Source organism: Canis aureus, chromosome 26 (genome assembly GCF_053574225.1).
Source record: "Canis aureus isolate CA01 chromosome 26, VMU_Caureus_v.1.0, whole genome shotgun sequence".
Classification (NCBI taxonomy): domain Eukaryota; kingdom Metazoa; phylum Chordata; class Mammalia; order Carnivora; family Canidae; genus Canis; species Canis aureus.
Genome location: NC_135636.1, coordinates 14,971,373 through 14,984,830, shown reverse-complemented (window position 1 = coordinate 14,984,830; position 13,458 = coordinate 14,971,373). Strand labels below are relative to the sequence as shown.

Here is a 13,458-nt window from a genome sequence, read left to right as displayed (position 1 = left end):
GTGTGTTAATGTCATCCACTGTGATTATGGATTTGTTTTTCTTTTTCTTATATATTTCAGTTTAACTGTCAGATACGTGAGTCATGGCTTTTACAGTTTTTGGTGGATTTGTTCCTTTTATCATGCTTTACCTTGCACTCTGTCATGTCTGATGTGAATATACATCTGCTTTTTCTTCAACAGCCATCTCTTTATTTCAGTCTTCATCACTTCAGAAAATGTAGCCCTTACATAAGCAGCATATAGATTTATTTAAAATCAAACCTGAGGGATCCCTGGGTGGCACAGCGGTTTGGCGCCTGCCTTTGGCTCAGGGCGCGATCCTGAAGACCCGGGATCAAATCCCGCGTAGGGCTCCCGGTGCATGGAGCCTGCTTCTCCCTCTGCCTGTGTCTCTGCCTCTCTCTCTCTCTCTCTCTCTGACTATTGTAAATAAAAAAAAAATTAAAATCAAATGTGAAAGCTTCTGTGTTTTAATAAAATAACATAAGCTATGAACAATTACTTTCTTGAGTCATGTGAAATTGCTGTTTTTGTAGGTCAAAAATAAACATTGGCAACTCCTTATGGGTAAACCTAATACTTTAATTACTCATGTGTTTCTTAATTCCTGCCATCTTTATATTTAACATTTATTCTTACATTTTCTGTTTTTTTTATTTTAAATACTTTTCATATCTTTGATACATTTGAATTTTCCTTGTTCTGCATTTTTTTCTTCTTGTCACTGTTAGGAAATTGTATGTAGTATTTCTCCCGGCTTTCTTTTTAATGGTTCTCTTTTAATGTTAACATATATGTATAGAACTAGATAAGTTTCTCAGTGATGAGAGTCTTCCAGGAGAATTTAATAACATTTCTTTCTCTTGCATAAACATTTTCCAGGGTATAATTTATTTATTAATTTTTAGGTTCTGTTTCTTTATACCTTGTACACAAAACTACTTGGGGTAACCATAGTCCATTAGTTTCTTTACTCACTACTTTTCCTGGCATCTCATCTTCCTCCTTAGTTATTTCATTGTTTGTTTTGTTAAGGTACTTGCTCAATTATTACAGAAAAGGTCTGTGGGAGTTAAGCTTGTGACTCCTTACATATATAAGAATGTTCTTATATGGCTTTCTCATTTGATTTTTGGTTTGGCAAAGTACAGGATTCTAAGTTCAAAATAATTTTCCTTCATAATCTTTTTGAACTGTCACCTACAAAAGTCTAAAAGCAATCAATTTCTTATTCCCTTGTATGTAAACTGCCTTTCTTCCTTCCCTGAAAACATTTGAGTTTTTCTCTTTATCCCTGGAGACATGAAATTTAACCAGTACCCACGAGATCATTTATACCTTAGATTCAAATCTTTCTTCCTTTCTGGAATTTCCCCCTGCCTTTCCTCCTCCATATTTTTTTTTAACCTTATTTACCTCCTCTTGCACTTCTTCTTATTCTCCTTTCTTTCAATCTTGTAACTCCTATTAGAGAGATATTGGATCTTCTGAATCTGTTTTACATATCTCTTAACTTCCTTCATATTTTTTTCTCTATCTTTTTTCATTATGGCCTGGGAAACAGTCAATTTACTAGTCTTGCTTATTAATCTGCCTTTCAGCTGTGTTCCTTATACTTTGAACTGTTCGTCTTCTTAAGGTATGCATTGTTCTGTTGTGTGTCCCAAAAGATGAATATATTTTAAATTCTTTTTCCGTTTGCTCTATTAAGTCTTTTCATTAGATGTTAGTTCTGCTTGTTGAATTTGGTGCCTCTTATGCTAGTTTTCCTTAAATAGCACTGAGACTTGGTTTTATGCTCATTTCTTTTTTTACTCAAGAATCCTTATTTTCCTATGTGTTCACCTATCTTGAGTGATTGAAGAAAGGAAACAGAAGGAATTGCCAGGACCAGTAGCTTGTGTTTTTGCAGTGTAGACTCCCCCTCTCTCCACATTGGGGCATTGCTTTCATTCAGTTCCTGGTGCCTAGCAAGGTGATTTGTCCTGTGGACAGTACAACTGCTTCTTACTTATTAACCCAATAAAAAGAGGACAGAGAGATATAGCTTCCCATTTAATCACCCTATCAACTTTGTATGGTTATTGACTCTTATCTTTAAACTCCCCTGACTGTAGGGAATATCCACACCAGTCTTCTCAGGAAATGTTTTAGAACTATGTTTTTTTTTTAATAATAAATTTATTTTTTATTAGTGTTCAATTTGCCAACATACAGAATAACACCCAGTGCTCATCCTGTCAAGTGCCCCCCTCAGTGCCCGTCACCCATTCACCCCCACCCCCCACCCTCCTCCCCTTCCACCACCCCTAGTTCATTTCCCAGAGTTAAGAGTCTTCATGTTCTGTCTCCCTTTCTGATATTTCCTACCCATTTCTTCTCCCATCCCTTCTATTCCCTTTCACTATTATTTATATTCCCCAAATGAATGAGAATTATGGTTTTCTATGGTTTCACTTCTCCATTGATCAGATCTTATTTGTGTTCCATCTTTTGTGATCCCTCAATATTTCTGATTCAGTAATAATACTCTCAATTGTCTTTCTAGACATTTATAAATTTATTTTGTTTCTTAAACATCTTTTGTCATTTCAGATGACTTTTAGATGAGTGGTCAAATACTTGCAAGCTCTTAGTCTGCCATTTTTATTCAAATCTCCCTCTAATTTCTTAATAGAATTAAATTTAGCCATCTTGACTTTGTGCTTTTCATACTTCAAAGAACTGTTTATGATACATTACCCTTTCCAACAAAGAAAAAATATAAACATATTGTATTATTACTCAGAGCTCATCCCTGATAGGAGAAATAGGTATTTCCCAAAAGGAAATAATGACACAAAATTAATTAGTTGAGAACAGAAGTATAAGTGTCAATGTAGGCAAAAATTAATAACTGGTGCTTGATAATGATTTTTTCTCTCTTACAAATCCATGGTTCTATTTCCTACTGAATGAGCAGGTAGTTAAATCAAATAAGAAGGAATAGACTTCCAAATTTGGCAATATTTTTCACAATTGGCTGTGGATATGTTTTCTTCACTTCCTTATAAACACCTAACCCTGTAGTATGGTTATTGAAAAGAGCACTGTTTTTTTTTTAGAACTAGGTGGAATTCCCAATTTGTCCACTTAAATTTTCTGACTTTCTAATGACTCATCCAGAAAAATTAGATAGAAATACATTTAACACTTGGAAAATTATAAAGTATCCTAGGAGATTAAAGGTGGAAAAAGAAAGACTGTCATATTGCAGTAGAAACAAAGACATTTTTGTAGCTGCATTTTTAGATTTTGTTCAACCCTCCTACACCCCACCCCTCCAAAACAATTGTGTCCTTATGGCCCAAGTTTCACTCTCACATCTAGCCATTTGTGTCAGGGAAAAAAAATAAAGATAGTGAGTAGACCAAATGACAAGTTACATATACAGATGGATAAAGATATGTCCTCTTGCAATGCTCCTGTTTTTGCAATATCTAGTCTAGTTTCATTTTCTGGTATAGCGAAAATGCTGTGGGAGGCTTACCCGAGATTAGAGGGCAATGACCTTTGGAAGGTGTTGACTGCTCCTGAAGAAACCTCAATGGTGCTCAAAGGAATGGGGTGGGGTGAAAATACACCCATGCAGAGGCAGGAAGACTCACAGGTGCAGAGGAAGAGCAAGACAGTGCTGCAAAAGAAGGCAATTCTTCCCTAAACCAGACCTTAAATTCTAAGCAGTTCCCTCTCAGGGACACATAAACTGCTGAGCTTGTGTTTCAGGTCTGAGTTTGTGCTCACAAAGAAATGGCTCTGTGTGATTAAAAGATTGGCCTCTCACTTTGGCAGAGAAGTTTAAATACTTAATTTCTAATATATATATATATATATATATATATATATATATATATATATATATATATATAATTGAATATGAAGATCATTACCTACTAGAAAGTCTTCTCTGATCCCACAGAATACGTTAGAATCACTGTATCTTGCCCTGAGAGCATTTATCTCACTAAAAAGCTGGCTGCCCATTTCCATATAGGTAGAAAATCCAAATCTCTGAGCCAGAAGCCAGAAAGTTTGGACAAGATGGAACATTTTCCCACCTTCCCTTAAGAGGCCATAATGGCATATCTTTATGAGACATCAATGGTGAAAAACCCTAGATTGTTTCCTCAAGTCAGTGCCAAGTTCCTTATAATGAATGGATATTCCTCTATGGTCTGGCAATCTGTTGGCCTTAGCTTTCCATATTATAGGTCATGTTTTTTTTTGTTTGTTTGTTTTGAGGGGTTTCTTTGTTTTTGTTTTTGTTTTAACTGGTGTTTTGGAGGGAAGCTTGCACAAGTGGGTGAGGTGACAGCTTGAAGTCACTCTGAAGTGACTGCTGGGAAAGTGAACGAAGCCAGAGGTTGACCAGAGTTCAAGTCACTAACCTTGCTGGGTCTGATGTTCCTCACATGTCAAATGTTTGAACTCTATGACTTCTATGTCCCCTCTGCCCTGGTATCCTGTGCATCTTGTGGTTCTATGTTGAAATTAATTTTGTTTTAATATTGTAGATATAATATTTTATTTTTTCCTACCAAAAACCAAGTGTTTTCCTAAACCAACTGTTAACTATTTTGAGTAACATTTCCCAAAATATCTAAAACTATAATTCCATTCAGAGTCTAAAAATAGTACTTACAGATCTACTTCTCTATTTTCTCTTGATAGTATGAATTTAAGTGTTGTCATTTCAATTAAGAAATTTAGAACTAGAAGGACACAAATGACATTTGGGGATATGGAGTAACCATGAATCAGTAAACAGCTTTAAAAAAAAAAGAGGAAATAATTTGGAAAAGGAAATATTTGGATTATTTGGAAATAATTTCCTGAAATTACCAAATCTCCTTTTTTCTTGAAAATAGTCCATTTCCCTGTTAGAATATAAAAGGGTATAATTGTCATAACCATGTAGCTTTAAATCTTTTTTTTTTTAATTTTTTTTATTTGTTTATGATAGTCACAGAGAGAGACAGAGAGGCAGAGACACAGGCAGAGGGATAAACAGGCTCCATGCACCAGGAGCCCAATGCGGGATTCGATCCCGGGTCTCCAGGATCACGCCCTGGGCCAAAGGCAGGCACTAAACCGCTGCGCCACCCAGGGATCCCTGTAGCTTTAAATCTTATTAAAACTTCTGTCAGGATACTTAGCTATTCGAGGATAAATTCATTTGGTAAGAGATTTTCAACTTTCAGATGTAACTAATAAAGTTGGCTTTCATCCTCCAAATTCATGTGCAATAGATAGTCCCCAGTATGTACTGGGATTGTGGTTATAAACATTCTTCCTAATACATATTCACAACTTCCCCCCAGAAATGATGCCATTGCCACCAAAAACCTAATGATGTGGCAAAGCAAACTTGGCTTGGATGCAACCACAAGCCATCAAAGCCTGCAGATTCCATATATTTTCCTCTGAAATGGATCAGCTAGGAGATGAGTAGGCCAAACCAGTATCTTAAGAAGGTCTTCCACAAAGCCTTAACCCTGGTCCTCCTTGTTACAACAGGAAGTCAGCTTTATCCCATAAGAGGAAGGAGAGCAAAGAACTCAAAGAGGATGGGAGAATAAGAAAGCTCCCTCCCAGTTGTTCAGTGGTTCCCCATTGCCTCCAGGATAATGTGTGAATTCTTCATCCAGACACTTAAGATTCCCACTTTCTGTGCCCAACTGAATACTGCAGCATTAATATACCACAGGGAATAGTAGCAGATGGGATCAGGAAGGTAACAGGGATTAGACCACTCAGGATCTTGGCTTTGACTCTGAGTGAGGTGGGAGCCACCCAGAGGTTCTGAGCAGAGTAACAAAATATGCCTTGTTTTATTTTTACTCATTCTTTTCAAAAATGCCCTACACTTCCAACACAGACCCATTTATCCTGAGTGCCCCCTCCAAGTCTCCCTACCCAAAACAATCTCATTCCACCTTCAGTGCCGAGCTTTGAGACCCCTCATATGTAAAGTTACCTTGATTCCTCCACCAAAATGTGACTCTCCCTCTCATTCTAATCTTACAAGTGCCTAAAGTACTTGGCCTAGACCCAAGTCTTGTATTTCCTGCCTTGTGCTATTAGGAGTTAGATGGCCAAAAGTTATATATGTTTTGCTTTGAGCCTCAGCTGGATAGCAAACCTCTTGGGCATGGCTTACCTTTTATACAGGACAACAGTGCTGTTACTTCAACTGTGGGTGAAGCCAGGTGCCTCCACAAGCTCATCAACTGAGTTTCTAGGCCCTTGGCGATATGACAGCCAGCCAACTGCCAAGAGTTTTGCCAAAAGGTCCCATATCAAGTTCATCCACATTTCTGAAAACATGAGTGGGGATATTCATGTTAAAAAAAGTTAAGACCAAATTATTATTCAAGAACTTTTTTTCTCCAGCTAACCTTCTTTGACATAAACACTTATTGTTACTTTTCAGATGGAATCCCGCAGGATTCATTGTGTCTACCACTCATTTGGAGACTTAATCTTGTATTGCACTATCGGCTTTGCTACCTTTCTGTGCCACATTTTTTACTTCCTCCCACTAAAATATAAGTTCTTTAGAGATGGAGGCCACAGCGTTATCTGGGAACCCACCTATTTCTTTACCTATGGGCCCTTTCTCAAAAACTATTTGCAAGTGGACTATTTGCATGGCTCTTCCAGCCTTCAATTTGCAAATACAATACAAAAAGCAGGAGATCAAAGGTAAACTGCTCCCTCTATTGTAACAGGATTTTGTGCCGCTTTATCAAAACTTTGAGAATTTTTACACACGGAACTTGTACATCAGAATCAGAGACAACTGGAACCGGCCCATCTGCAGTGCCCCGGGATCTCGGTTTGATGTGATGGAGAGGGTGTCGGATGACTACAACTGGACATTTAGGTGAGGAAACCTTCTGGAGGGGCTTGGTTGAAAGAAATGCTTTCCAGGAAATCCTGGCATGGGCACCAAGTTACAGAGTTGATGAACCAAACAGTTGCTAGTCTTCCATCATTGAGCCCTTTGCAAGCCCTCATAAGTCCAGTGGCAGAGGTCACGGTAATTCCATTGCCAAAGGTGGCTATGTTATATTAGTAAAAGTAAAGCCTGTGTCAGAAGGTGCAATATACATGAAGCCAGCCAGGAAGAGTCTTTTCAGCTTTATTGACAGATTATGCCCCTCTACTTGCTGAAGGAGACAGTAAAGTCCTTGCTAGAATTTAAACAAGAGCACAGGTGTCACAGAACCAAATGCCAATGGAAAGCCAGGGCTAAGTAATACTCCATGGCTTGGGAGACCTTTTTCCAGTGCTCTGTCCAGCTTCATTCGGGGATTAGTGTCCTCCAGGGATGCAGGCCATTTTGTGTTGACAGCAATGCACATCAGAAAGGAAAAAGAAAATATATGATTTGGGCCAGACCCAAGATCTCCTTGTAAGAGTATTTTATGGGGCACTAGGGTGATGTTAATTGAGAAAGCCCTTTGTATTCTTCTCTCTGCAGGTTTACTGGAAGAATCATCAAAGATGTCATCAACATGGGTTCATATAACTTCCTTGGCTTGGCCGCCAGTTATGATGAATCTATGAGGACAGTAAAGGATGTTTTAGAAGAGTATGGCTTAGGTGTGGCCAGCACCAGGCATGAAATGGGTATGTATGCTCACCATTTTGAAATTTTGTCCAGTTGGGTCTCAGATTCCTTGTGGCAACTTCTCAAATCTAGATCATATTCTAGACTATGTACCTCAAAAAGCTGTTATAAAATGCAAAATAAAAAATGTATATGAAGGTCTTTTTGGACATTTCAAACATTATGCTCTTGCCAGGCAGTCTATTAATTACAGATTTTAATTCTCCAGAATAAATAAAAATGAATCTTTCCTTAGACCACATTATCTAAAATAGGAACTATTGTGCCTCTTATATCTGGTCCTTTTCTGGATCTTTCCTTGTCTTTTTTTAAAACAGTTTTAGTCTTTTTTAAAAAAGACTTGCCTTTTTTTTTAAACAGTTTTAGTGAAGTATAATTGATATTTTTAAAAACTGTACTTAACGTGTACAATTTGATGGGTTTAGACATACATATACTCTTTGAAACCATCACCTTGGAAATAAAGGTAATAAATACGTCCATCACCTTGGAAAATTTCTGTGTCTCCACCTTTTGTGGTAAGAACACTTAACATGAGGTCTACCCTTTCAACAAAATTTTAAAGTGCATAATGTAGTATTGTTAATTATAAGCACTATGTTGTAGATCAGATCTCTAGAATTTACTCATCTTGCATCATTGAAATTGCATATCCATTGAACAACTTTTTGTTTAGATTTTGCTCTTTCTCCAACTTTTCTTAATGATGTCCATCACTGATCTTGCTTTTGTATTTGTATTTGTACATTGCCCATTGCTGCTACTAAAAACATAAGTTCCATGAAGTGAGGGATTGAATTGGTCTTGTTGTCCATTGTGTTGAATGCATAAGTGAATGATGAATGAATGGACAAGGTGGAACAGACTGCTCATTTGTTTCCCTTTTAGCTGAAACATTTTTCTCTGAAATTTCTGCTCCTCCTCACCTCAGGGAGAAAGAGTGGTACAAGCTTACTCCTATAAAGTGTCTTGCTATTCCTGACAGTGTTTTCTTATACATCATCTCATTTATTCCTCACAAAAGTCCTCTGCACTAGGAGGCAGCACAAGTGATGTTATTTCATTTCTAGAGAGGAAACTGAGGATCATAGTAACTAAGTGATGTGCCCCAGTAGTTTAGTAACCATACTAATTCCCAGTCTAGCTAGCTTCTTTTTTTTTTTTTTTTTTTTTTTTTTCTAGCTAGCTTCTTGATAGCAGTTTCCTGTTCACAATGATACATGAATGGTTTACAGGTCAGTTTCAGGCCAGTCTAAGAAGCCAAGGTATATCTACTAAAAAGTTTTACCAGTAATGAAAAATGAGCCACATGCCCCTCTTAGATAACCAATTGAGAGAAGAGCATTAAAAACATGTAATTATTCAGATCCATGTAACAAAGAACAAGTTGAACAAAGTTAACTTTTTAAATCCATACATTCAGTTAACATTTAGCTAAAGCTACAGACTTTATAAGTGGTTGCTCAGTTTTGTTAAGAAAGGCATCTTATGGGATGCTTGCTGTCTCTCAGTCTGTCAAATAAATAAAATCTTTTTTTAAAGGCTATTAAGTATGCATACATATGTATATTTCTGTGCAAATTTCTTTGAAAGATAACAGACCATTCAGAGTAAAAATAATTTTAAAAAATAAAGTAGGGATTCCTGGGTGGCTCAGCAGTTGGGCATCTTTGGCCCAGGGTATGATCCTGGAGTCCCAGGATTGAGTCCTCCATCAGGCTCCCTGCATGGAGCCTGCTTCTCTCTCTGCCTGTGTCTCTATATCTCTCTGTGTGTCTCTAATGAATAAATAAATAAAATCTTAAAAAAAAAAAAAAGAAAGGCATCTTATCTTCATTTTGAGGCAGGGGGGCTACAAATTTAAGCATAATACAGAAGGAAACTTCTACTTGACTTAGCAGAACTGGGTCACCTATGATACCCCATTTGGGGTGGGGCAGAGACTGGAACACTACTCTCAGTCATAAGAGACATGGAGTCAGTAAGCTTTGGAGGCATTTCCTCTGGTACCGGTGACACCAACACCAGGATTGTTAATGAACGAGACAGAAAACACATTTCCTGAGGATGATGACTCCCAACTCCTTGAGACAGGACACTCCCCAGTCACAGCAGCAGAAGCTAAAGGGAAGCAGCGTGATACAGGCTAATGATTTGCTTCCTATGGAAGCCAGATATGGAATAGAAGTTCCTGATTCTGCAGACTCAATGAACTCAGAGAAGCCAGGCAGAGATAAAAATCCTAGTTTGGACTTCCTGCAGCCTAAGTTCTTTCTCCACTTGCTCAACCTTCTGAATGGCTAGGCTTTTAGTGTTTATCTGCTTCTCTTAGTCTCTGGCTCAAGCTCTAGGAAGACGATTTTAACAGTTTTCAAGGAAACAGTGAGAGAAGAAAATAGAAGCCACCCACACTTAATTTTAGGCAAACGGAAAAACTGATAACAAAGGTGGATAGGAGCAATCAAGAAATAAAGAAATAAGCAGGATACACTTGAAAGTATTCTGCAATATAAGCAGTAACCTTAGCATAGCATGCAAGGATTAGTGGCATAATTTTGATTGCCACTTATTTCAAGAAATGCAACTAACCTTTGAAAGCATAGATTATCTAGTCTTAAGAAAATGTTTAACAGTGCAGTGGATTGTCAATGAAAATTTGGGAATATAGAGGCTTACCGATTTAGCAACCAAAAATGCTTCTTTAGGAACCCAAAGTAAAAGTTTTAGGAACATTTAGTCACTTAAGAGTAGTTTCCTGGAGCTTTTAAAAATAGTTTCCAATGTTCTGGAGGGAAAAGCATATAGAAATCATAAAATAGGAAATTAAATACAAAATAAATCAAGAGGAAGTATTTAAAGCATAGTAAAAGGATAGAAGACCACACATGGTATCTTGGCCAAAAATATTTGAGAAGAACATATTTGCCCACTGAAATAAAAGGACTGAGATTTGGCCAAAAATCCAAACTCAACTATATGCTATAATCAAAAACAAATTCAAGTAAATTTAAGTTATTCCAAAGGATGAAAAGTAGAAAGATATGTCCCAGCCAGACACCTGGTTCTTGCCTCCCTGCTGCAACCACCACCAAAATGTACTCAGTGCTCAACAGGGAAGTTAATTCAGTAAAAAGACAACAAAGAAAGAGCCCAAGAGTAAGACTGGGTGCCCAATCTGCACCTGCAAATGCCAGAACTGAGCCCAAAATACAGCTGAGCTGTAAGTAACGAAAGATTTCCAGACACAGACGTACAGGATTGCAAATGCTGCTTTTAACATGTGAAATGACTTGCTACTATTTATTTTCATGTACAACTAAACAATAGTGGCAAACAGAATTAAGGGAGGCTTTGACTGTGTTGTGGTCAATTTAACCTTCCATAGGATGATTGGGGGATGGCACATTTTTTGATATCTTAAATACGAGGCAGAGTAAAATGGCAATTTGGAGTCATAATCAAGCATTTAAAATGCCTGACACTTTTCATTCTTATCTTCTGTGTTCATGGGGGCTTTTTTATTAGAATTCTTCTTGATCCAGGCTGTCTCCTTTAAACAGTGTGCTATATGTTATATCTTTGGTAATTACAGCCCAGTTTTTCCTAATAACTTTCTTAATGCGCCATGAAGGATTAGAGATTTTTGAGTATTGTTGTGTGTGATATTACACTGTGAACTAGTGAACGCTGGACTGAATGGCTTATCAAAAGTTGAAGAGACTGCTGCTCAACATCTTCTTTTTTAAGGTGGCTTGCCTCCAGATTTTTAGCTGGAAAGTCACTTGAATAACTGTTTACAGATTCTAAAATTACATGGAGTTTTAAATTTCCAGCACCAGGATTGAGAATTGTTCATGATGTCTGAGTATTAACATCAAACAATAATCAGTAATATCTCCATTATGCAAGATAGTTCCACATTGATCTTTGAATTTCTTTATTTGAAAGGACTATTTAATTTTTCTGTATATGGAAGGTGTTTGTCTGATTGTGTTGGTTTGACAATGAAAAATGTAATGCAGCAGCCTCTGAGGCAAAGTAAAATGCATAATTGCTTCTTCTTTTTTCATATCAAGCCAAAGTGTAAAGAACAAGCTGAAACTTTAAAAAATAAACAGACAACCTAAGTGTGTGGTACAAATGCCAACAAACAGGAAAGCAGATTAGCTTAAAGTTATTAGTCATTAATAAACATAAGAGACTCATCTTATAAAAATTATGTGGAGAGTCCATATGAAGACAGATTCAATTCCAATAGCCTCCATGCATCAAGTAGCACAGCACAGACATAGATGGCTGTTTATTTTTCTGTATACCTGGAAATTAGGACAATGAATTATGAGAGACTTTGAAAATCATGTGGGTCAATTCCACAGGCTGATTAGAAACAAAAGCAAGACAAATAAAATAGTGATAGAAGACCACAAAGTACCTCTCAGTCCTTGAAAAACAAAGAAGGAAAGAAGGGAAGGAGGGAGGGAGAGACAGCGAGAGGGAGAAAGGAAGAAATGAGGGAAGAAAGGAGAGAAGGAAGGAAGAAAGGAAGGAAGGAGGGCAACGAAGGAGGGAGGTGAGGAGCAAGGAAGAGAAGGAAGGAGAGAGGGCAAGAAGGAAGGAGGAAGGGGAGGAGGGAGGGAAGGACACTAACATAAAACATAAAGGACACTAACAGTGTAATTATTTTCATTTAATATTTATATATTGAATTATGAGCTTAAACATATTACAAGTATACTTCTTTTTAAATAGTGAAATTTCACAAAAATTGAGTATATGTTATGCCATGAAGAAAATCTCATTAGATTCCAAAAAGTGAAATATACATAGGTCACATTATTGGATCACAGTGAAATAAAGCTAAAAATAAATAATAAAGTTAGAAATAATTTTTTAATAATAAATTTATTTTTTATTGGTTTTCAATTTGCCCAGTGCTCATCCCGTCAAGTGCCCCCCTCAGTGCCCGTCACCCATTCACCTTTTTAAAAAATCTCTGGAAGGTTTCAAAGCTCTTTCCTAAGAGACTCTTGAATCAAAAGAGAAATGAAATTACTTTTAGATCATATTTAGAAACTATGAGAACACCATAGGGTCCAACTAGCTGTGTACTGAGGAAAATATATAGTCTTATTTTACTGAGGAAGAAAGATTGAAGCTAGTAAGCTAAGCTACCCAGGCAGTAAGGAGTAAAAGGAAAGCAAAAATATTGAATTATTAAAAATAAAAACAGAAACTCAGGAAATAGAGAAGAACAATGTCTACATCTGTGTTTTAATAAGTCACTAGAGGTGATTTTGATGAGTGGCAACCAGACTTGGCAACCACTAAACATAATTTGACAAACAAGCATTTAATAAAAGAAAAATTGTAAGGCAGTATTACTTAGCAAAACAAATATGTAAGGAATTAACATTGTAGATCAAACAGTATATTCAAATAACAAGATACCATCATCAAGTAGTCATTTCAGGGATTATGAGGATAGTTAGCTCAATAATAAAGCAATTCATAACATTGAAAAATCCTAGAAGAAAACATACAATTATCTTGATAGGTGACACTAAGGCATTTATTAAATTCAGTATCCCTTCCTAGTACAAATTTTCATAGAATAAAAATAGGTGATTCCAGAATGCAATAAAAAATACCTACTTCAAACAAAAAGACTACTATATTTCATGTTGAGACACTATAAACTTTCACTCTAAAGTCAGAAAAAAGATAAAGATGTGTTTATCCACTGTTTTTAATAACCTCTGGAAGTCCTAGACAACATAATT

At 36.7% G+C, this 13,458-nt stretch overlaps 1 protein-coding gene across 2 annotated transcripts in view; it reads left to right on the top strand.

Moving 5' to 3' along the window:
- The window catches only part of SPTLC3 (serine palmitoyltransferase long chain base subunit 3), a 149,335-nt gene that overhangs the window by 52,801 nt on the left and 83,076 nt on the right, over positions 1 to 13,458 (top strand). For both annotated transcript variants that reach the window (XM_077872196.1, XM_077872195.1), the window contains 2 exons: positions 6,774 to 6,928; positions 7,529 to 7,677. In XM_077872196.1, the coding sequence (XP_077728322.1) occupies positions 6,774 to 6,928; positions 7,529 to 7,677 (304 nt within the window). The remainder of the gene's footprint in view (positions 1 to 6,773; positions 6,929 to 7,528; positions 7,678 to 13,458) is intronic.